Source organism: Oncorhynchus clarkii, chromosome 23 (genome assembly GCF_045791955.1).
Source record: "Oncorhynchus clarkii lewisi isolate Uvic-CL-2024 chromosome 23, UVic_Ocla_1.0, whole genome shotgun sequence".
Lineage (NCBI taxonomy): Eukaryota > Metazoa > Chordata > Actinopteri > Salmoniformes > Salmonidae > Oncorhynchus > Oncorhynchus clarkii.
In genome coordinates this window covers 50,136,372-50,161,234 of record NC_092169.1, presented here as the reverse complement: position 1 = coordinate 50,161,234, position 24,863 = coordinate 50,136,372, and the positions used below count along the sequence as shown (strand labels likewise).

Here is a 24,863-nt window from a genome sequence, read left to right as displayed (position 1 = left end):
CATGTTGCTCCTGACAATCTTACTGCTTCAAGGAGGGCAACACGGGAGGTCACTTTATTAAGTTGTGTGTGAGTGATTATGTGTTTGTGTGTGAGATTGTGTGTGTGATACCACAGAGGGTAGTGTAGCCCCACTTCAGTGTTACGAGACACCACTTGGTCTGGAAGAGCCTTGGGGACCATAGCTGTTCACAGTGAGCAGTCACACACACACACACACACACACACACACACACACACACACACACACACACACACACACACACACACACACACACACACACACACACACACACACACACACACACACACACACACACACACAGGAAGGAGAATGAAGCACATGGGCTGTTTAAACACAGCCAGATATCAGGCTTGAGAGGAGCCGCTAGCTGAAGCCAATCACAGCCAAGGGAAGTTGGGAACACTTCCTATATCCACATGTTACGTGCCATAAAACCAACCTCATTGATTCACACTCTGACTCTGACCACATAGTTAGCTCCACTGCTTTAGTAGTTCTACCACGCCTTGCTTCATGACTTCAACAGGGTCTTTGGTTTGCTTTACAAGCAGCTCTCTAGAAAGTCTCTCATGTTAACCCCCAAAGAAGACTTCAAACTATTTATACCAACTCCCAAATGTTCCCTAATCTTCTTGGTTACACCTAACAACAGTCTATCATTCCATAAACATTATTTTAAAGAATCAAGGTAACTGGTTAGTTCATGGAGTGTACTAATTTTTTCACAAACACAGTTCCATAGAAAACTGGTTGTAGACAAGACCAACTGATAGTAAACAAGACAAACTGATAGTAGACAAGACAAACTGATAGTAGACAAGACAAACTGATAGTTGACAAGACAAACTGATAGTAGACCAGACAAACTGATAGTAGACAAGACAAACTGATAGTAGACAAGACAAACTGATAGTAGACAAGACAAACTGATAGTAGACAAGACAAACTGATAGTTGACAAGACAAACTGATAGTAGACCAGACAAACTGATAGTAGACAAGACAAAGTATGGAGCACCTCCCCCAATGATCAGAGGACATCTATTACATACCACTTTCTGTAGGCCGTCAATGAGGTTCCCCACTACAACCCGCAGTCCTTTGAGCTCCTGAAACATGATGCTGAGTTCCTCACAGGATCGTTCACACATATCTGCTCCTAGATTCTCTGTTTTCTGGCCAATGAAGTTAGTGGTGATGGCAGTGGAGGAACTCACATCCACCATGTCTGTGCTCTCACTCACCACCGTGTTGGCCTCGTCTGACAGGAGGGGGGGGGGGGGGGGGGGGGGGTGGACAGAGAGAGAGGGAAAATGGATGATCATTACATGTGATGAACCCTGCTGATGCAAGAGCACAATGAAGAGGAAAGCACAAAGAACTTCATCAAATAATTCAATTATTTTCAGTCTTTCCTATCTGTTAAGATCGTCTTAATGAGTCCTTAAAGCAGATGTCATTGAGCAGAAACAGCATGGAGATTGAGGGATTGCATATGTTTCACTTTAGGAAATGAAGTCTTCCATCTATGTGAACTACATCATCATAGAGCACACAGAATCGGAGGTGTAGAAGAGAACTCCTAATAGATCTGTCTGCTCACAACGTGATGCCTCTTAAATCATCATTTAACACGACCCCAGAGATTATGGAGGGCACTCAGTAGAGTCCTCAATGTGAAGCACATTGTTCAGTTTCATCATCCACTTCCTTTTTATTTTTAACATGGGGCCTCAACCTGTCTAACAATGGAGTAAGTCCCAACTGGCACAGAATCACCTTTGGAGATTCGGTACCAGGGCCCGTAGGGTGCACAAATTAGGGAATAGGATGCCTTATTGGACGCGCTCCCAGAGTTCTCCATCTTCTGTTAATGTGATCTCTGTTCACGGACGGAGTGCTGATCTACAGCAGGAAGCCTGGTCATGTCCAACACACTGACGCTGATCCTGGTCAGTTCAACACACTGACACTGAGCCTGGTCATGACCAACACACTGACAATGATCCTGGTCATGTCCAACACACTGAAAATGATTCTGGTCATGTCCAACACACTGACACTGATCCTGGTCATCATGTCCAAAACACTACCAAATGATTCTGGTCATGTCCAACACACTGATCCTGGTCATGTCCAACACACTGATTCTGGTAATCATGTCCAACACACTGACACTGATTCTGGTCATGTCCAACACACTGACACTGATCCTGGTCATCATGTCCAAAACACTACCAAATGATTCTGGTCATGTCCAACACACTGACACTGATCCTGGTCATCATGTCCAACACAATGACACGGATTATGTTCATGTCCAACACACTGACACTGATTCTGGTCATCATGTCCAACACACTGACACTGAGCCTGGTCATTATGTCATACACACTGACACTGAGACTGGTCATCATGTCCAACAAACGGACACTGAGCCTAGTAATGTCCAACACACTGACACTGATTCAGATCATGTCCAACATACTGACACTGAGCCTGGTCATCATGTACAACACACTGACAATGATCCTGGTCATCATGTCCAACACACTGACACTAATCTTGGTCATAATGTCTAACACAATGACACTGGTCCTGGTCATCATATCCAACACACTCACACTGAGCGTGGTCATCATGTCCAAAACACTACCAAATGATTCTGGTCATGTCCAACACACTGATCCTGGTCATGTCCAACACACTGATTCTGGTAATCATGTCCAACACACTGACACTGACTCTGGACATGTCCAACACACTGACACTGATCCTGGTCACAATGTCCAACACACGGACACTGATCCTGGTCAAGTCAAACACACTGACACTGATCCTGGTCCTCATGTCAAACACACTGACACTAAGCCTGGTCATCATGTCCAACACACTGACACAGAGCCTGGTCATCATGTCCAACACACTGACACTGATCCTGGTCATCATGTCCAACACACTGACACAGAGACTGGTCATGTCCAACATACTAACACTGAGCCTGGTCATGTCCAACACACTGACACTGATTCAGATCATGTCCAACATACTGACACTGAGCCTGGTCATCATGTACAACACACTAACACTGTGCCTGGTCATGTCCAACACACTGACACTGATCCCGGTCATCAAGTCCAACACACTGACACTGATTCTGGTCATCATATCCAACACACTGACAATGATCCTGGTCATCATGTCCAACACACTGACACTAATCTTGGTCATAATGTCTAACACACTGACACTGGTCCTGGTCATCATATCCAACACACTCACACAACACACTCACACATCATGCCCGACACACTAACTCTGGACATGTCCAACACACTGACACTGATCCTGGTCATAGTGTCCAACACACGGACACCGATCCTGGTCATGTCAAACACACTGACACTGAGCCTGATCATCATGTCCAACACACTGACACTGATCCTGGTCATTATGTCCAACACACTGAAACTGAGCCTGGTCATGTCCATCACACTGGCACTGAGCCTGGTCATCATGTCAAACACACTGACACTAAGCCTGGTCATCATGTCCAACACACTGACACAGAGCCTGGTCATCATGTCCAACACACTGACACTGATCCTGGTCATCATGTCCAACACACTGACACAGAGCCTGGTCATGTCCAACATACTAACACTGAGCCTGGTCATGCCCAACACACTGACACTGAGCCTGGTCATCATGTCCAACACACTGACAATGATCCTTGTCATGTCCAACACACTGACACTGATCCTGGTCATCAAGTCCAACACAGTGACACTGATCCTGGTCATCATGTCCAACTTACTGACACTGATTTTGGTCATCATGTCTAACACACTGACAATGATCCTGGTCATGTCCAACACACTGACACTGATCCAGATCATCATGCCCAACACACTAACACTGAGCCTGGTCATCATGTCCAAAATAGTGACGCTGAGCCTGGTCATGTCCAACATACTGACACTGGGCCCCGTCATGTCCAACACACTGACACTGAGCCTGGTCATGTCCAACACACTGACCATGATTCTGGTCATCATGTAAAACACAATGACACTGATCCTGGTTGTCATGTCCAACACACTGACACTGAGCCTGGTTATGTACAACATACTGACATTGAGCCTGGTCATCATGTCCAACACACTAACACTGATCCTGGTCATCATATCCAACACACTGACACTGAGCCCGGTCATCATGTCCAACACACTGACACTGATTCAGTTCATGTCCAACAAACTGACAATGATTCTGGTCTTCATGTCCATCATACTGACAATGATCCTGGTCATGTCCAACACATTGACACTGAGCCTGGTCATCATGTCCAACACACTGACAATGAGCCTGGTCATCATGTCCAACATACTGACAATGAGCCTGGTCATCATGTCCTTCACACTGACACTGAGCCTGGTCATGTCCAACATACTGACACTGAGCCTGGTCATGTCCAACACACTGACAGTGATTCTGGTCATCATGTTAAACACAATGACACGGTTCCTGGTCATCATGTCCAACACACTGACACAGAGCCTGGTCATGTTCAACATACTAACACTGATCCTGGTCATCCTATCCAACACACTAACACTGATCCTGGTCATGTCCAGCACAATGACACTGAGCCTGGTCATCATGTCCAACACACTGACACAGAGCCTGGTCATGTACAACATACTGACGCTGAGCCTGGTCATCATTTCCAACACACTGACACTAATCCTGGTCATCATGTCCAACACACTAACACTGATCCTGGTCATCATATCCAACACACTGACACTGAGCATGGTCATCATGTCCAACACACTGACACTGATTAAGTTCATGTCCAACACACTGACATAGAGTCTGGTCATCATGTCCAACACACTGACACTGGGCCTGGTCATCTAGTCCAACAAACTGACACTGAGCCTGGTCATTATGTCCAACACACTGATAATGATCCTGGTCATGTTCAACACACTGACACAGAGCCTGGTCATCAAATCCATCATACTGACAATGATCCTGGTCATGTTCAACACACTAAAACTTATTCTGATCATGTCAAACACACTGACACTGAACCTGGTCATCAGGTCCAACACACTGACACTAAGCCTGGTCTTGTCCAACACACTGACACTTAGCTTGGTCATCATGTCCAACACACTGACACTGAGCTTGGTCATCATGTCCAAAACACTGACACTGGGCCTGGTCATCATGTCCATCATACTGACAATGATCCTGGTCATGTTCAACACACTAAAACTTATTCTGATCATGTCAAACACACTGACACTGAACCTGGTCATCAGGTCCAACACACTGACACTAATTATGGTCTTCACCAACACACTGACACTGATTCTGGCCATCATGTCCAACACACTGATACTGATCCTGGTCATGTCCAACACACTGACAGGGAGCTTGGTCATCTTGTCCAGCACACTGACACTGATCCTGGTTATCATGTCCAACACACTGATACTGGGCCTGGTCATCATGTCCAACACACTGATCCTGGTTATCATGTCCAAAATACTGACACTGAGCCTGGTCATCATGTCCAACACACTGACACTGAGCCTAGTCATCATGTCCAGCACACTGACCCTGAGCCTGGTCATCATGTCCAACACACTGACACTGAGCCTGGTTATCATGTCCAACACACTGACACTGATTCTGGCCATCATGTCCAACACACTGACATGGATTCTGCTCATCATGTCCAACACACTGACACTGAGACTGGTCATCATGTCCAACACACTGATACTGATCCTGGTCATGTCCAACACACTGACACGGAGCTTGGTCATCTTGTCCAGCACACTGACACTGATCCTGGTCATCATGTCCAACACACTGATACTGAGTCTGGTCATCATGTCCAACACACTGATCCTGGTTTTCATGTCCAACACACTGACACAAAAACTGGTCATCATGTCCAACACACTAACACTTAGCTTGGTCATCATTTCCAACACACTGACACTGAGCCTGGTCATTATGTCCAACACACTGATAATGATCCTGGTCATGTTCAACACACTGACACAGAGCCTGGTCATCAAATCCATCATACTGACAATGATCCTGGTCATGTTCAACACACTAAAACTTATTCTGATCATGTCAAACACACTGACACTGAACCTGGTCATCAGGTCCAACACACTGACACTGAGCCTGGTCTTGTCCAACACACTGACACTTAGCTTGGTTATCATGTCCAACACACTGACACCGGGCCTGCTCATCATGTCCAACACACTGACACTAATCCTTGTCATCATGTCCAACACACTAACACTGATCCTGGTCATCGTGTCCAACACACTGACACTGAGCCTGGTCATGTCCAACACACTGACACTGAGCCAGGTCATGTCCAACATACTGACAGTAAGCCTGGTCATGTCCAACACATCGAAACTGATTCTGATCATGTCCAAAATAATGGTACTTAGCCTGGTCATGTCCAACACACTGACACCGGGCCTGCTCATCATGTCCAACACACTGACACTGACACTGAGCCTGGTCATGTCAAACATACTGAACCTGGTCATCATGTCCAACACACTGACACTGAGCCTGGTCATCATGTCCAACACACTGATACTGATCCAGATCGACATGTCCAACACATTGACACTGATCCTGGTCATCATGTCCAACACATTGACACTGATCCTGGTCATCATGTCCAACACATTGACACGGATCCTGGTCATCATGTCCTGCACACTGACATTGCGCCTGGTCATGTCCAACACACTGACACTGATCCTGGTCATCATGTCCAACACACAGACACTGATTCTGGTCATCATGTCCTGCGCACTGACACTGATCCTGGTCATCATGTCCAACACTCTGACACTGATCCTGGTCATCATGTCCAACACACTTACACTTTCCTAGTCATCATGTCCAACACACTGACAATGAGCCTGGTCATCATGTCCAACACACTGACACTGAGGATGTCCGTCATTTCCAACGCACTGACACAGAGCCTGGTCATGTCCAACACACTGACACTGAGCCTGGTCATCATGTCCAACACACTGACACTGTGCCTGGTCATGTCCAACACACTGACACTGAGCCTGGTCATGTCCAACACACTAACACTGATCCTGGACATCATGTCCAACGCACTGACACTGAGCCTGGTCATGTCCAACATACTGACACTGAGCCTTGTCATGTCCAACATACTGACACTGAGCCTGGTCATGTCCAACACACTGACACAGAGCCTGGTCATGTCCAACATACTGACACAGAGCCTGGTCATCATGTCTAACACACTGACACTGATTCTGGTCATCATGTCCTGCACACTTACACTGATCCTGGTCATCATGTCCAACCCACTGACACTGATCCTGGTCATCATGTCCAACACAATGACACTGGTCCTAGTCATCATGTCCAACACACTGACACTGAGGATGTCCGTCATTTCAACACACTGACACTGAGCCTGGGCTTGTCCAACACACAGACATTGAGTCTGGTCATCATGCCCAACATACTTATACTGATACTGATCATCATCTCCAACACACTGATACTGATCCTGGTCTTCATGTCCAACACACTGAAACTGATCCTAGTCATCATGTCCAACACACTGACACTGATCCTGGTCATCATGTCCAACACACTGACACTGATCCTGGTCATAATGTCCAACACACTGACACTGATCCTTGTCATCATGTCCAACACACTGACACTGAGCCTGGTCATGTCCAACACACTGACACTGAGCCTGGTCATGTCCAACACACTGACACTGAGCCTGGTCATCATGACTTGCGCACTTACACTGATCCTGGTCATCATGTCCTGCACACTTACACTGATCCTGGTCATCATGTCCAACCCACTGACACTGATCCTGGTCATCATGTCCAACACACTGACACTGGTCCTAGTCATCATGTCCAACACACTGACACTGAGGATGTCCGTCATTTCAACATACTGACAATGAACCTGGTCATCATGTCTAACACACTGACACTGATTCTGGTCATCATGTCCTGCACACTTACACTGATCCTGGTCATCATGTCCAACACACTGACACTGAGCCTGGTCATCATGTCCAACACACTGACACTGAGGATGTCCGTCATTTCCAACACACTGACACTGAGCCTGGTCATGTCCAACACACAGACATTGAGTCTGGTCATCATGCCCAACATACTTATACTGATACTGATCATCATCTCCAACACACTGATACTGATCCTGGTCTTCATGTCCAACACACTGACACTGATCCTAGTCATCATGTCCAACACACTGACACTGATCCTGGTCATCATGTCCAACACACTGACACTGATCCTGGTCATCATGTCCAACACACTGACACTGATCCTGGTCATCATGTCCAACACACTGACACTGATCCTTGTCATCATTTCCAACACACAGACACTGGTCCTAGTCATCATGTCCAACACACTGACACTGTGCCTGGTCATCATGTCCAACACACTGACACTGAATCTGGTCATCATGTCCAACACACTGACACTGAGTCTGGTCATCATGTCAAACACACTGACACTGAGCCTGGTCATGTCCAACATACTGACACTGAGCCTGGTCATGTCCAACACACTGACACAGAGCCTGCTCATGTCCAACATACTGACACTGAGCCTGGTCATCATGTCCAACACACTGACACTGAGCCTGATCATCATGTCCAACACACTGAAACGTAGCCTGGTCATCTCCAACACACTAACACTGATCCTGGTCATCATGTCCAACACACTGACACTAAACCTGGTCATCATGTCCAACACACTGATACTGATCCAGATCGACATGTCCAACACATTGACACTGATTCTGGTCATCATGTCCTGCACACTTACACTGATCCTGGTCATCATGTCCAACCCACTGACACTGATCCTGGTCATCATGTCCAACACAATGACACTGGTCCTAGTCATCATGTCCAACACACTGACACTGAGGATGTCCGTCATTTCAACACACTGACACTGAGCCTGGTCATGTCCAACACACAGACATTGAGTCTGGTCATCATGCCCAACATACTTATACTGATACTGATCATCATCTCCAACACACTGATACTGATCCTGGTCTTCATGTCCAACACACTGACACTGATCCTAGTCATCATGTCCAACACACTGACACTGATCCTGGTCATCATGTCCAACACACTGACACTGATCCTGGTCATAATGTCCAACACACTGACACTGATCCTTGTCATCATGTCCAACACACTGACACTGAGCCTGGTCATGTCCAACACACTGACACTGAGCCTGGTCATCATGACTTGCGCACTTACACTGATCCTGGTCATCATGTCCTGCACACTTACACTGATCCTGGTCATCATGTCCAACCCACTGACACTGATCCTGGTCATCATGTCCAACACACTGACACTGGTCCTAGTCATCATGTCCAACACACTGACACTGAGGATGTCCGTCATTTCAACATACTGACAATGAGCCTGGTCATCATGTCTAACACACTGACACTGATTCTGGTCATCATGTCCTGCACACTTACACTGATCCTGGTCATCATGTCCAACACACTGACACTGAGCCTGGTCATCATGTCCAACACACTGACACTGAGGATGTCTGTCATTTCCAACACACTGACACTGAGCCTGGTCATGTCCAACACACAGACATTGAGTCAGGTCATCATGCCCAACATACTTATACTGATACTGATCATCATCTCCAACACACTGATACTGATCCTGGTCTTCATGTCCAACACACTGACACTGATCCTAGTCATCATGTCCAACACACTGACACTGATCCTGGTCATCATGTCCAACACACTGAAACTGATCCTTGTCATCATTTCCAACACACAGACACTGGTCCTAGTCATCATGTCCAACACACTGACACTGAGCCTGGTCATCATGTCCAACACACTGACACTGATCCTGGTCATCATGTCCAACACACTGACACTGGTCCTAGTCATCATGTCCAACACACTGACACTGTGCCTGGTCATCATGTCCAACACACTGACACTGAATCTGGTCATCATGTCCAACACACTGACACTGAGTCTGGTCATCATGTCAAACACACTGACACTGAGCCTGGTCATGTCCAACATACTGACACTGAGCCTGGTCATGTCCAACACACTGACACAGAGCCTGCTCATGTCCAACATACTGACACTGAGCCTGGTCATCATGTCCAACACACTGACACTGAGCCTGATCATCATGTCCAACACACTGAAACGTAGCCTGGTCATCTCCAACACACTAACACTTCTCCTGGTCATCATGTCCAACACACTGACACTGATCCAGATCGACATGTCCAACACATTGACACTGACCCTGGTCATCATGTCCAACACATTGACACTGATCCTGGTCATCATTTCCAACACACTGACACGGATCCTGGTCATCATGTCCTGCACACTGACATTGCGCCTGGTCATGTCCAACACACTGACACTGATCCTGGTCATAATGTCCAACACACTGACACTGATTCTGGTCATCATGTCCTGCACACTTACACTGATCCTGGTCATCATGTCCAACCCACTGACACTGATCCTGGTCATCATGTCCAACACAATGACACTGGTCCTAGTCATCATGTCCAACACACTGACACTGAGGATGTCCGTCATTTCAACACACTGACACTGAGCCTGGTCATGTCCAACACACAGACATTGAGTCTGGTCATCATGCCCAACATACTTATACTGATACTGATCATCATCTCCAACACACTGATACTGATCCTGGTCTTCATGTCCAACACACTAACACTGATCCTGGTCATCATGTCCAACACACTGACACTGAGGATGTCCGTCATTTCAACATACTGACAATGAGCCTGGTCATCATGTCTAACACACTGACACTGATTCTGGTCATCATGTCCTGCACACTTACACTGATCCTGGTCATCATGTCCAACACACTGACACTGAGCCTGGTCATCATGTCCAACACACTGACACTGAGGATGTCTGTCATTTCCAACACACTGACACTGAGCCTGGTCATGTCCAACACACAGACATTGAGTCTGGTCATCATGCCCAACATACTTATACTGATACTGATCATCATCTCCAACACACTGATACTGATCCTGGTCTTCATGTCCAACACACTGACACTGATCCTAGTCATCATGTCCAACACACTGACACTGATCCTGGTCATCATGTCCAACACACTGACACTGATCCTGGTCATCATGTCCAACACACTGACACTGATCCTGGTCATCATGTCCAACACACTGAAACTGATCCTTGTCATCATTTCCAACACACAGACACTGGTCCTAGTCATCATGTCCAACACACTGACACTGAGCCTGGTCATCATGTCCAACACACTGACACTGATCCTGGTCATCATGTCCAACACACTGACACTGGTCCTAGTCATCATGTCTAACACACTGACACTGTGCCTGGTCATCATGTCCAACACACTGACACTGATCCTTGTCATCATGTCCAACACACTGACACTGAGCCTGGTCATGTCCAACACACTGACACTGAGCCTGGTCATCATGACTTGCGCACTTACACTGATCCTGGTCATCATGTCCTGCACACTTACACTGATCCTGGTCATCATGTCCAACCCACTGACACTGATCCTGGTCATCATGTCCAACACACTGACACTGGTCCTAGTCATCATGTCCAACACACTGACACTGAGGATGTCCGTCATTTCAACATACTGACAATGAGCCTGGTCATCATGTCTAACACACTGACACTGATTCTGGTCATCATGTCCTGCACACTTACACTGATCCTGGTCATCATGTCCAACACACTGACACTGAGCCTGGTCATCATGTCCAACACACTGACACTGAGGATGTCTGTCATTTCCAACACACTGACACTGAGCCTGGTCATGTCCAACACACAGACATTGAGTCTGGTCATCATGCCCAACATACTTATACTGATACTGATCATCATCTCCAACACACTGATACTGATCCTGGTCTTCATGTCCAACACACTGACACTGATCCTAGTCATCATGTCCAACACACTGACACTGATCCTGGTCATCATGTCCAACACACTGACACTGATCCTGGTCATCATGTCCAACACACTGACACTGATCCTGGTCATCATGTCCAACACACTGAAACTGATCCTTGTCATCATTTCCAACACACAGACACTGGTCCTAGTCATCATGTCCAACACACTGACACTGAGCCTGGTCATCATGTCCAACACACTGACACTGATCCTGGTCATCATGTCCAACACACTGACACTGGTCCTAGTCATCATGTCCAACACACTGACACTGTGCCTGGTCATCATGTCCAACACACTGACACTGAATCTGGTCATCATGTCCAACACACTGACACTGAGCCTGGTCATCATGACTTGCGCACTTACACTGATCCTGGTCATCATGTCCTGCACACTTACACTGATCCTGGTCATCATGTCCAACCCACTGACACTGATCCTGGTCATCATGTCCAACACACTGACACTGGTCCTAGTCATCATGTCCAACACACTGACACTGAGGATGTCCGTCATTTCAACATACTGACAATGAGCCTGGTCATCATGTCTAACACACTGACACTGATTCTGGTCATCATGTCCTGCACACTTACACTGATCCTGGTCATCATGTCCAACACACTGACACTGAGCCTGGTCATCATGTCCAACACACTGACACTGAGGATGTCCGTCATTTCAACACACTGACACTGAGCCTGGTCATGTCCAACACACAGACATTGAGTCTGGTCATCATGCCCAACATACTTATACTGATACTGATCATCATCTCCAACACACTGATACTGATCCTGGTCTTCATGTCCAACACACTGACACTGATCCTAGTCATCATGTCCAACACACTGACACTGATCCTGGTCATCATGTCCAACACACTGACACTGATCCTTGTCATCATGTCCAACACACTGACACTGAGCCTGGTCATGTCCAACACACTGACACTGAGCCTGGTAATCATGACTTGCGCACTTACACTGATCCCGGTCATCATGTCCTGCACACTTACACTGATCCTGGTCATCATGTCCAACCCACTGACACTGATCCTGGTCATCATGTCCAACACAATGACACTGGTCCTAGTCATCATGTCCAACACACTGACACTGAGGATGTCCGTCATTTCATCACACTGACACTGAGCCTGGTCATGTCCAACACACAGACATTGAGTCTGGTCATCATGCCCAACATACTTATACTGATACTGATCATCATCTCCAACACACTGATACTGATCCTGGTCTTCATGTCCAACACACTGACACTGATTCTGGTCATCATGTCCTGCACACTTACACTGATCCTGGTCATCATGTCCAACACACTGACACTGAGCCTGGTCATCATGTCCAACACACTGACACTGAGGATGTCCGTCATTTCCAACACACTGACACTGAGCCTGGTCATGTCCAACACACAGACATTGAGTCTGGTCATCATGCCCAACATACTTATACTGATACTGATCATCATCTCCAACACACTGATACTGATCCTGGTCTTCATGTCCAACACACTGACACTGATCCTAGTCATCATGTCCAACACACTGACACTGATCCTGGTCATCATGTCCAACACACTGACACTGATCCTGGTCATCATGTCCAACACACTGACACTGATCCTGGTCATCATGTCCAACACACTGAAACTGATCCTTGTCATCATTTCCAACACACAGACACTGGTCCTAGTCATCATGTCCAACACACTGACACTGAGCCTGGTCATCATGTCCAACACACTGACACTGATCCTGGTCATCATGTCCAACACACTGACTCTGGTCCTAGTCATCATGTCTAACACACTGACACTGTGCCTGGTCATCATGTCCAACACACTGACACTGAATCTGGTCATCATGTCCAACACACTGACACTGAGTCTGGTCATCATGTCAAACACACTGACACTGAGCCTGGTCATGTCCAACATACTGACACTGAGCCTGGTCATGTCCAACACACTGACACAGAGCCTGCTCATGTCCAACATACTGACACTGAGCCTGGTCATCATGTCCAACACACTGACACTGAGCCTGATCATCATGTCCAACACACTGAAACGTAGCCTGGTCATCTCCAACACACTAACACTTATCCTGGTCATCATGTCCAACACACTGACACTGAGCCTGGTCATCATGTCCAACACACTGACACTGATCCAGATCGACATGTCCAACACATTGACACTGACCCTGGTCATCATGTCCAACACATTGACACTGATCCTGGTCATCATTTCCAACACACTGACACGGATCCTGGTCATCATGTCCTGCACACTGACATTGCGCCTGGTCATGTCCAACACACTGACACTGATCCTGGTCATAATGTCCAACACACTGACACTGATTCTGGTCATCATGTCCTGCACACTTACACTGATCCTGGTCATCATGTCCAACCCACTGACACTGATCCTGGTCATCATGTCCAACACAATGACACTGGTCCTAGTCATCATGTCCAACACACTGACACTGAGGATGTCCGTCATTTCAACACACTGACACTGAGCCTGGTCATGTCCAACACACAGACATTGAGTCTGGTCATCATGCCCAACATACTTATACTGATACTGATCATCATCTCCAACACACTGATACTGATCCTGGTCTTCATGTCCAACACACTGACACTGATCCTAGTCATCATGTCCAACACACTGACACTGATCCTGGTCATCATGTCCAACACACTGACACTGATCCTGGTCATGTCCAACACACTGACACTGAGCCTGGTCATCATGACTTGCGCACTTACACTGATCCTGGTCATCATGTCCTGCACACTTACACTGATCCTGGTCATCATGTCCAACCCACTGACACTGATCCTGGTCATCATGTCCAACACACTGACACTGGTCCTAGTCATCATGTCCAACACACTGACACTGAGGATGTCCGTCATTTCAACATACTGACAATGAGCCTGGTCATCATGTCTAACACACTGACACTGATTCTGGTCATCATGTCCTGCACACTTACACTGATCCTGGTCATCATGTCCAACACACTGACACTGAGCCTGGTCATCATGTCCAACACACTGACACTGAGGATGTCCGTCATTTCCAACACACTGACACTGAGCCTGGTCATGTCCAACACACAGACATTGAGTCTGGTCATCATGCCCAACATACTTATACTGATACTGATCATCATCTCCAACACACTGATACTGATCCTGGTCTTCATGTCCAACACACTGACACTGATCCTAGTCATCATGTCCAACACACTGACACTGATCCTGGTCATCATGTCCAACACATTGACACTGATCCTGGTCATCATGTCCAACACACTGACACTGATCCTGGTCATCATGTCCAACACACTGACACTGATCCTTGTCATCATTTCCAACACACAGACACTGGTCCTAGTCATCATGTCCAACACACTGACACTGAGCCTGGTCATCATGTCCAACACACTGACACTGATCCTGGTCATCATGTCCAACACACTGACACTGGTCCTAGTCATCATGTCCAACACACTGACACTGTGCCTGGTCATCATGTCCAACACACTGACACTGAATCTGGTCATCATGTCCAACACACTGACACTGAGTCTGGTCATCATGTCAAACACACTGACACTGAGCCTGGTCATGTCCAACATACTGACACTGAGCCTGGTCATGTCCAACACACTGACACAGAGCCTGCTCATGTCCAACATACTGACACTGAGCCTGGTCATCATGTCCAACACAATGACACTGAGCCTGATCATCATGTCCAACACACTGAAACGTAGCCTGGTCATCTCCAACACACTAACACTGATCCTGGTCATCATGTCCAACACACTGACACTGAGCCTGGTCATCATGTCCAACACACTGATACTGATCCAAATCGACATGTCCAACACATTGACACTCACCCTGGTCATCATGTCCAACACATTGACACTGATCCTGGTCATCATTTCCAACACACTGACACGGATTCTGGTCATCATGTCCTGCACACTGACACTGATTCTGGTCATCATGTCCTGCACACTTACACTGATCCTGGTCATCATGTCCAACCCACTGACACTGATCCTGGTCATCATGTCCAACACAATGACACTGGTCCTAGTCATCATGTCCAACACACTGACACTGATCCTGGTCATCATGTCCAACACACTGACACTGATCCTTGTCATAATTTCCAACACACAGACACTGGTCCTAGTCATCATGTCCAACACACTGACACTGAGCCTGGTCATCATGTCCAACACACTGACACTGATCCTGGTCATCATGTCCAACACACTGACACTGATTCTGGTCATCATGTCCTGCACACTTACACTGATCCTGGTCATCATGTCCAACCCACTGACACTGATCCTGGTCATCATGTCCAACACAATGACACTGGTCCTAGTCATCATGTCCAACACACTGACACTGAGGATGTCCGTCATTTCAACACACTGACACTGAGCCTGGTCATGTCCAACACACAGACATTGAGTCTGGTCATCATGCCCAACATACTTATACTGATACTGATCATCATCTCCAACACACTGATACTGATCCTGGTCTTCATGTCCAACACACTGACACTGATCCTAGTCATCATGTCCAACACACTGACACTGATCCTGGTCATCATGTCCAACACACTGACACTGATCCTTGTCATCATGTCCAACACACTGACACTGAGCCTGGTCATGTCCAACACACTGACACTGAGCCTGGTAATCATGACTTGCACACTTACACTGATCCTGGTCATCATGTCCTGCACACTTACACTGATCCTGGTCATCATGTCCAACCCACTGACACTGATCCTGGTCATCATGTCCAACACACTGACACTGGTCCTAGTCATCATGTCCAACACACTGACACTGAGGATGTCCGTCATTTCCAACATACTGACACTGAGCCTGGTCATGTCCAACACACAGACATTGAGTCTGGTCATCATGCCCAACATACTTATACTGATACTGATCATCATCTCCAACACACTGATACTGATCCTGGTCTTCATGTCCAACACACTGACACTGATCCTAGTCATCATGTCCAACACACTGACACTGAGCCTGGTCATCATGTCCAACACACTGACACTGATCCTGGTCATCATGTCCAACACACTGACACTGGTCCTAGTCATCATGTCCAACACACTGACACTGTGCCTGGTCATCATGTCCAACACACTGACACTGAATCTGGTCATCATGTCCAACACACTGACACTGAGTCTGGTCATCATGTCAAACACACTGACACTGAGCCTGGTCATGTCCAACATACTGACACTGAGCCTGGTCATGTCCAACACACTGACACAGAGCCTGCTCATGTCCAACATACTGACACTGAGCCTGGTCATCATGTCCAACACACTGACACTGAGCCTGATCATCATGTCCAACACACTGAAACGTAGCCTGGTCATCTCCAACACACTAACACTGATCCTGGTCATCATGTCCAACACACTGACACTGAGCCTGGTCATCATGTCCAACACACTGATACTGATCCAGATCGACATGTCCAACACATTGACACTGACCCTGGTCATCATGTCCAACACATTGACACTGATCCTGGTCATCATTTCCAACACACTGACACGGATCCTGGTCATCATGTCCTGCACACTGACATTGCGCCTGGTCATGTCCAACACACTGACACTGATCCTGGTCATCATGTCCAACACACAGACACTGATTCTGGTCATCATGTCCTGCGCACTGACACTGATCCTGGTCATCATGTCCAACACTCTGACACTGATCCTGGTCATCATGTCCAACACACTGACACTTTCCTAGTCATCATGTCCACCACACTGACACTGAGCCTGGTCATCTTGTCCAACACACTGACACTGAGCCTGGTCATGTCCAACACACAGACATTGAGTCTGGTCATCATGCCCAACATACTTATACTGATACTGATCATTATCTCCAACACACTGATACTGATCCTGGTCTTCATGTCCAACACACTGACACTGATCCTAGTCATCATGTCCAACACACTGACACTGATCCTGGTCATCATGTCCAACACACTGACACTGATCCTGGTCATCATGTCCAACACACTGACACTGATCCTGGTCATCATGTCCAACACACTGAAACTGATCCTTGTCATCATTTCCAACACACAGACACTGGTCCTAGTCATCATGTCCAACACACTGACACTGAGCCTGGTCATCATGTCCAACACACTGACACTGATCCTGGTCATCATGTCCAACACACTGACACTGGTCCTAGTCATCATGTCCAACACACTGACACTGTGCCTGGTCATCATGTCCAACACACTGACACTGATCCTTGTCATCATGTCCAACACACTGACACTGAGCCTGGTCATGTCCAACACACTGACACTGAGCCTGGTCATCATGACTTGCGCACTTACACTGATCCTGGTCATCATGTCCTGCACACTTACACTGATCCTGGTCATCATGTCCAACCCACTGACACTGATCCTGGTCATCATGTCCAACACACTGACACTGGTCCTAGTCATCATGTCCAACACACTGACACTGAGGATGTCCGTCATTTCAACATACTGACAATGAGCCTGGTCATCATGTCTAACACACTGACACTGATTCTGGTCATCATGTCCTGCACACTTACACTGATCCTGGTCATCATGTCCAACACACTGACACTGAGCCTGGTCATCATGTCCAACACACTGACACTGATCCTGGTCATCATGTCCAACACACTGACACTGGTCCTAGTCATCATGTCCAACACACTGACACTGTGCCTGGTCATCATGTCCAACACACTGACACTGAATCTGGTCATCATGTCCAACACACTGACACTGAGCCTGGTCATCATGACTTGCGCACTTACACTGATCCTGGTCATCATGTCCTGCACACTTACACTGATCCTGGTCATCATGTCCAACCCACTGACACTGATCCTGGTCATCATGTCCAACACACTGACACTGGTCCTAGTCATCATGTCCAACACACTGACACTGAGGATGTCCGTCATTTCAACATACTGACAATGAGCCTGGTCATCATGTCTAACACACTGACACTGATTCTGGTCATCATGTCCTGCACACTTACACTGATCCTGGTCATCATGTCCAACACACTGACACTGAGCCTGGTCATCATGTCCAACACACTGACACTGAGGATGTCCGTCATTTCAACACACTGACACTGAGCCTGGTCATGTCCAACACACAGACATTGAGTCTGGTCATCATGCCCAACATACTTATACTGATACTGATCATCATCTCCAACACACTGATACTGATCCTGGTCTTCATGTCCAACACACTGACACTGATCCTAGTCATCATGTCCAACACACTGACACTGATCCTGGTCATCATGTCCAACACACTGACACTGATCCTTGTCATCATGTCCAACACACTGACACTGAGCCTGGTCATGTCCAACACACTGACACTGAGCCTGGTAATCATGACTTGCGCACTTACACTGATCCCGGTCATCATGTCCTGCACACTTACACTGATCCTGGTCATCATGTCCAACCCACTGACACTGATCCTGGTCATCATGTCCAACACAATGACACTGGTCCTAGTCATCATGTCCAACACACTGACACTGAGGATGTCCGTCATTTCATCACACTGACACTGAGCCTGGTCATGTCCAACACACAGACATTGAGTCTGGTCATCATGCCCAACATACTTATACTGATACTGATCATCATCTCCAACACACTGATACTGATCCTGGTCTTCATGTCCAACACACTGACACTGATTCTGGTCATCATGTCCTGCACACTTACACTGATCCTGGTCATCATGTCCAACACACTGACACTGAGCCTGGTCATCATGTCCAACACACTGACACTGAGGATGTCCGTCATTTCCAACACACTGACACTGAGCCTGGTCATGTCCAACACACAGACATTGAGTCTGGTCATCATGCCCAACATACTTATACTGATACTGATCATCATCTCCAACACACTGATACTGATCCTGGTCTTCATGTCCAACACACTGACACTGATCCTAGTCATCATGTCCAACACACTGACACTGATCCTGGTCATCATGTCCAACACACTGACACTGATCCTGGTCATCATGTCCAACACACTGACACTGATCCTGGTCATCATGTCCAACACACTGAAACTGATCCTTGTCATCATTTCCAACACACAGACACTGGTCCTAGTCATCATGTCCAACACACTGACACTGAGCCTGGTCATCATGTCCAACACACTGACACTGATCCTGGTCATCATGTCCAACACACTGACTCTGGTCCTAGTCATCATGTCTAACACACTGACACTGTGCCTGGTCATCATGTCCAACACACTGACACTGAATCTGGTCATCATGTCCAACACACTGACACTGAGTCTGGTCATCATGTCAAACACACTGACACTGAGCCTGGTCATGTCCAACATACTGACACTGAGCCTGGTCATGTCCAACACACTGACACAGAGCCTGCTCATGTCCAACATACTGACACTGAGCCTGGTCATCATGTCCAACACACTGACACTGAGCCTGATCATCATGTCCAACACACTGAAACGTAGCCTGGTCATCTCCAACACACTAACACTTATCGTGGTCATCATGTCCAACACACTGACACTGAGCCTGGTCATCATGTCCAACACACTGACACTGATCCAGATCGACATGTCCAACACATTGACACTGACCCTGGTCATCATGTCCAACACATTGACACTGATCCTGGTCATCATTTCCAACACACTGACACGGATCCTGGTCATCATGTCCTGCACACTGACATTGCGCCTGGTCATGTCCAACACACTGACACTGATCCTGGTCATAATGTCCAACACACTGACACTGATTCTGGTCATCATGTCCTGCACACTTACACTGATCCTGGTCATCATGTCCAACCCACTGACACTGATCCTGGTCATCATGTCCAACACAATGACACTGGTCCTAGTCATCATGTCCAACACACTGACACTGAGGATGTCCGTCATTTCAACACACTGACACTGAGCCTGGTCATGTCCAACACACAGACATTGAGTCTGGTCATCATGCCCAACATACTTATACTGATACTGATCATCATCTCCAACACACTGATACTGATCCTGGTCTTCATGTCCAACACACTGACACTGATCCTAGTCATCATGTCCAACACACTGACACTGATCCTGGTCATCATGTCCAACACACTGACACTGATCCTGGTCATGTCCAACACACTGACACTGAGCCTGGTCATCATGACTTGCGCACTTACACTGATCCTGGTCATCATGTCCTGCACACTTACACTGATCCTGGTCATCATGTCCAACCCACTGACACTGATCCTGGTCATCATGTCCAACACACTGACACTGGTCCTAGTCATCATGTCCAACACACTGACACTGAGGATGTCCGTCATTTCAACATACTGACAATGAGCCTGGTCATCATGTCTAACACACTGACACTGATTCTGGTCATCATGTCCTGCACACTTACACTGATCCTGGTCATCATGTCCAACACACTGACACTGAGCCTGGTCATCATGTCCAACACACTGACACTGAGGATGTCCGTCATTTCCAACACACTGACACTGAGCCTGGTCATGTCCAACACACAGACATTGAGTCTGGTCATCATGCCCAACATACTTATACTGATACTGATCATCATCTCCAACACACTGATACTGATCCTGGTCTTCATGTCCAACACACTGACACTGATCCTAGTCATCATGTCCAACACACTGACACTGATCCTGGTCATCATGTCCAACACATTGACACTGATCCTGGTCATCATGTCCAACACACTGACACTGATCCTGGTCATCATGTCCAACACACTGACACTGATCCTTGTCATCATTTCCAACACACAGACACTGGTCCTAGTCATCATGTCCAACACACTGACACTGAGCCTGGTCATCATGTCCAACACACTGACACTGATCCTGGTCATCATGTCCAACACACTGACACTGGTCCTAGTCATCATGTCCAACACACTGACACTGTGCCTGGTCATCATGTCCAACACACTGACACTGAATCTGGTCATCATGTCCAACACACTGACACTGAGTCTGGTCATCATGTCAAACACACTGACACTGAGCCTGGTCATGTCCAACATACTGACACTGAGCCTGGTCATGTCCAACACACTGACACAGAGCCTGCTCATGTCCAACATACTGACACTGAGCCTGGTCATCATGTCCAACACACTGACACTGAGCCTGATCATCATGTCCAACACACTGAAACGTAGCCTGGTCATCTCCAACACACTAACACTGATCCTGGTCATCATGTCCAACACACTGACACTGAGCCTGGTCATCATGTCCAACACACTGATACTGATCCAAATCGACATGTCCAACACATTGACACTGACCCTGGTCATCATGTCCAACACATTGACACTGATCCTGGTCATCATTTCCAACACACTGACACGGATTCTGGTCATCATGTCCTGCACACTGACACTGATTCTGGTCATCATGTCCTGCACACTTACACTGATCCTGGTCATCATGTCCAACCCACTGACACTGATCCTGGTCATCATGTCCAACACAATGACACTGGTCCTAGTCATCATGTCCAACACACTGACACTGATCCTGGTCATCATGTCCAACACACTGACACTGATCCTGGTCATAATTTCCAACACACAGACACTGGTCCTAGTCATCATGTCCAACACACTGACACTGAGCCTGGTCATCATGTCCAACACACTGACACTGATCCTGGTCATCATGTCCAACACACTGACACTGATTCTGGTCATCATGTCCTGCACACTTACACTGATCCTGGTCATCATGTCCAACCCACTGACACTGATCCTGGTCATCATGTCCAACACAATGACACTGGTCCTAGTCATCATGTCCAACACACTGACACTGAGGATGTCCGTCATTTCAACACACTGACACTGAGCCTGGTCATGTCCAACACACAGACATTGAGTCTGGTCATCATGCCCAACATACTTATACTGATACTGATCATCATCTCCAACACACTGATACTGATCCTGGTCTTCATGTCCAACACACTGACACTGATCCTAGTCATCATGTCCAACACACTGACACTGATCCTGGTCATCATGTCCAACACACTGACACTGATCCTTGTCATCATGTCCAACACACTGACACTGAGCCTGGTCATGTCCAACACACTGACACTGAGCCTGGTCATCATGACTTGCACACTTACACTGATCCTGGTCATCATGTCCTGCACACTTACACTGATCCTGGTCATCATGTCCAACCCACTGACACTGATCCTGGTCATCATGTCCAACACACTGACACTGGTCCTAGTCATCATGTCCAACACACTGACACTGAGGATGTCCGTCATTTCCAACATACTGACACTGAGCCTGGTCATGTCCAACACACAGACATTGAGTCTGGTCATCATGCCCAACATACTTATACTGATACTGATCATCATCTCCAACACACTGATACTGATCCTGGTCTTCATGTCCAACACACTGACACTGATCCTAGTCATCATGTCCAACACACTGACACTGAGCCTGGTCATCATGTCCAACACACTGACACTGATCCTGGTCATCATGTCCAACACACTGACACTGGTCCTAGTCATCATGTCCAACACACTGACACTGTGCCTGGTCATCATGTCCAACACACTGACACTGAATCTGGTCATCATGTCCAACACACTGACACTGAGTCTGGTCATCATGTCAAACACACTGACACTGAGCCTGGTCATGTCCAACATACTGACACTGAGCCTGGTCATGTCCAACACACTGACACAGAGCCTGCTCATGTCCAACATACTGACACTGAGCCTGGTCATCATGTCCAACACACTGACACTGAGCCTGATCATCATGTCCAACACACTGAAACGTAGCCTGGTCATCTCCAACACACTAACACTGATCCTGGTCATCATGTCCAACACACTGACACTGAGCCTGGTCATCATGTCCAACACACTGATACTGATCCAGATCGACATGTCCAACACACTAACACTGATCCTGGTCATCATTTCCAACACACTGACACGGATCCTGGTCATCATGTCCTGCACACTGACATTGCGCCTGGTCATGTCCAACACACTGACACTGATCCTGGTCATCATGTCCAACACACAGACACTGATTCTGGTCATCATGTCCTGCGCACTGACACTGATCCTGGTCATCATGTCCAACACTCTGACACTGATCCTGGTCATCATGTCCAACACACTGACACTTTCCTAGTCATCATGTCCACCACACTGACACTGAGCCTGGTCATCTTGTCCAACACACTGACACTGAGGATGTCCGTCATTTCCAACACACTGACACAGAGCCTGGTCATGTCCAACACAATGACACTGAGCCTGGTCATCATGTCCAACACACTGACACTGTGCCTGGTCATGTCCAACACACTGACAATGAGCCTGGTCATGTCCAACACACTAACACTGATCCTGGTCATCATGTCCAACGCACTGACACTGAGCCT

The 24,863-nt window shown here is 47.3% G+C and overlaps 1 protein-coding gene across 2 annotated transcripts in view; it reads right to left on the bottom strand.

Annotated features, from left to right (window-relative positions):
- Positions 1 to 24,863, bottom strand: part of LOC139381962 (thrombospondin-2-like) — a 230,861-nt gene that overhangs the window by 35,536 nt on the left and 170,462 nt on the right. For both annotated transcript variants that reach the window (XM_071125847.1, XM_071125846.1), the window contains exon 5: positions 1,076 to 1,284. In XM_071125847.1, coding sequence (XP_070981948.1) covers positions 1,076 to 1,284 — 209 coding nt within the window. The remainder of the gene's footprint in view (positions 1 to 1,075; positions 1,285 to 24,863) is intronic.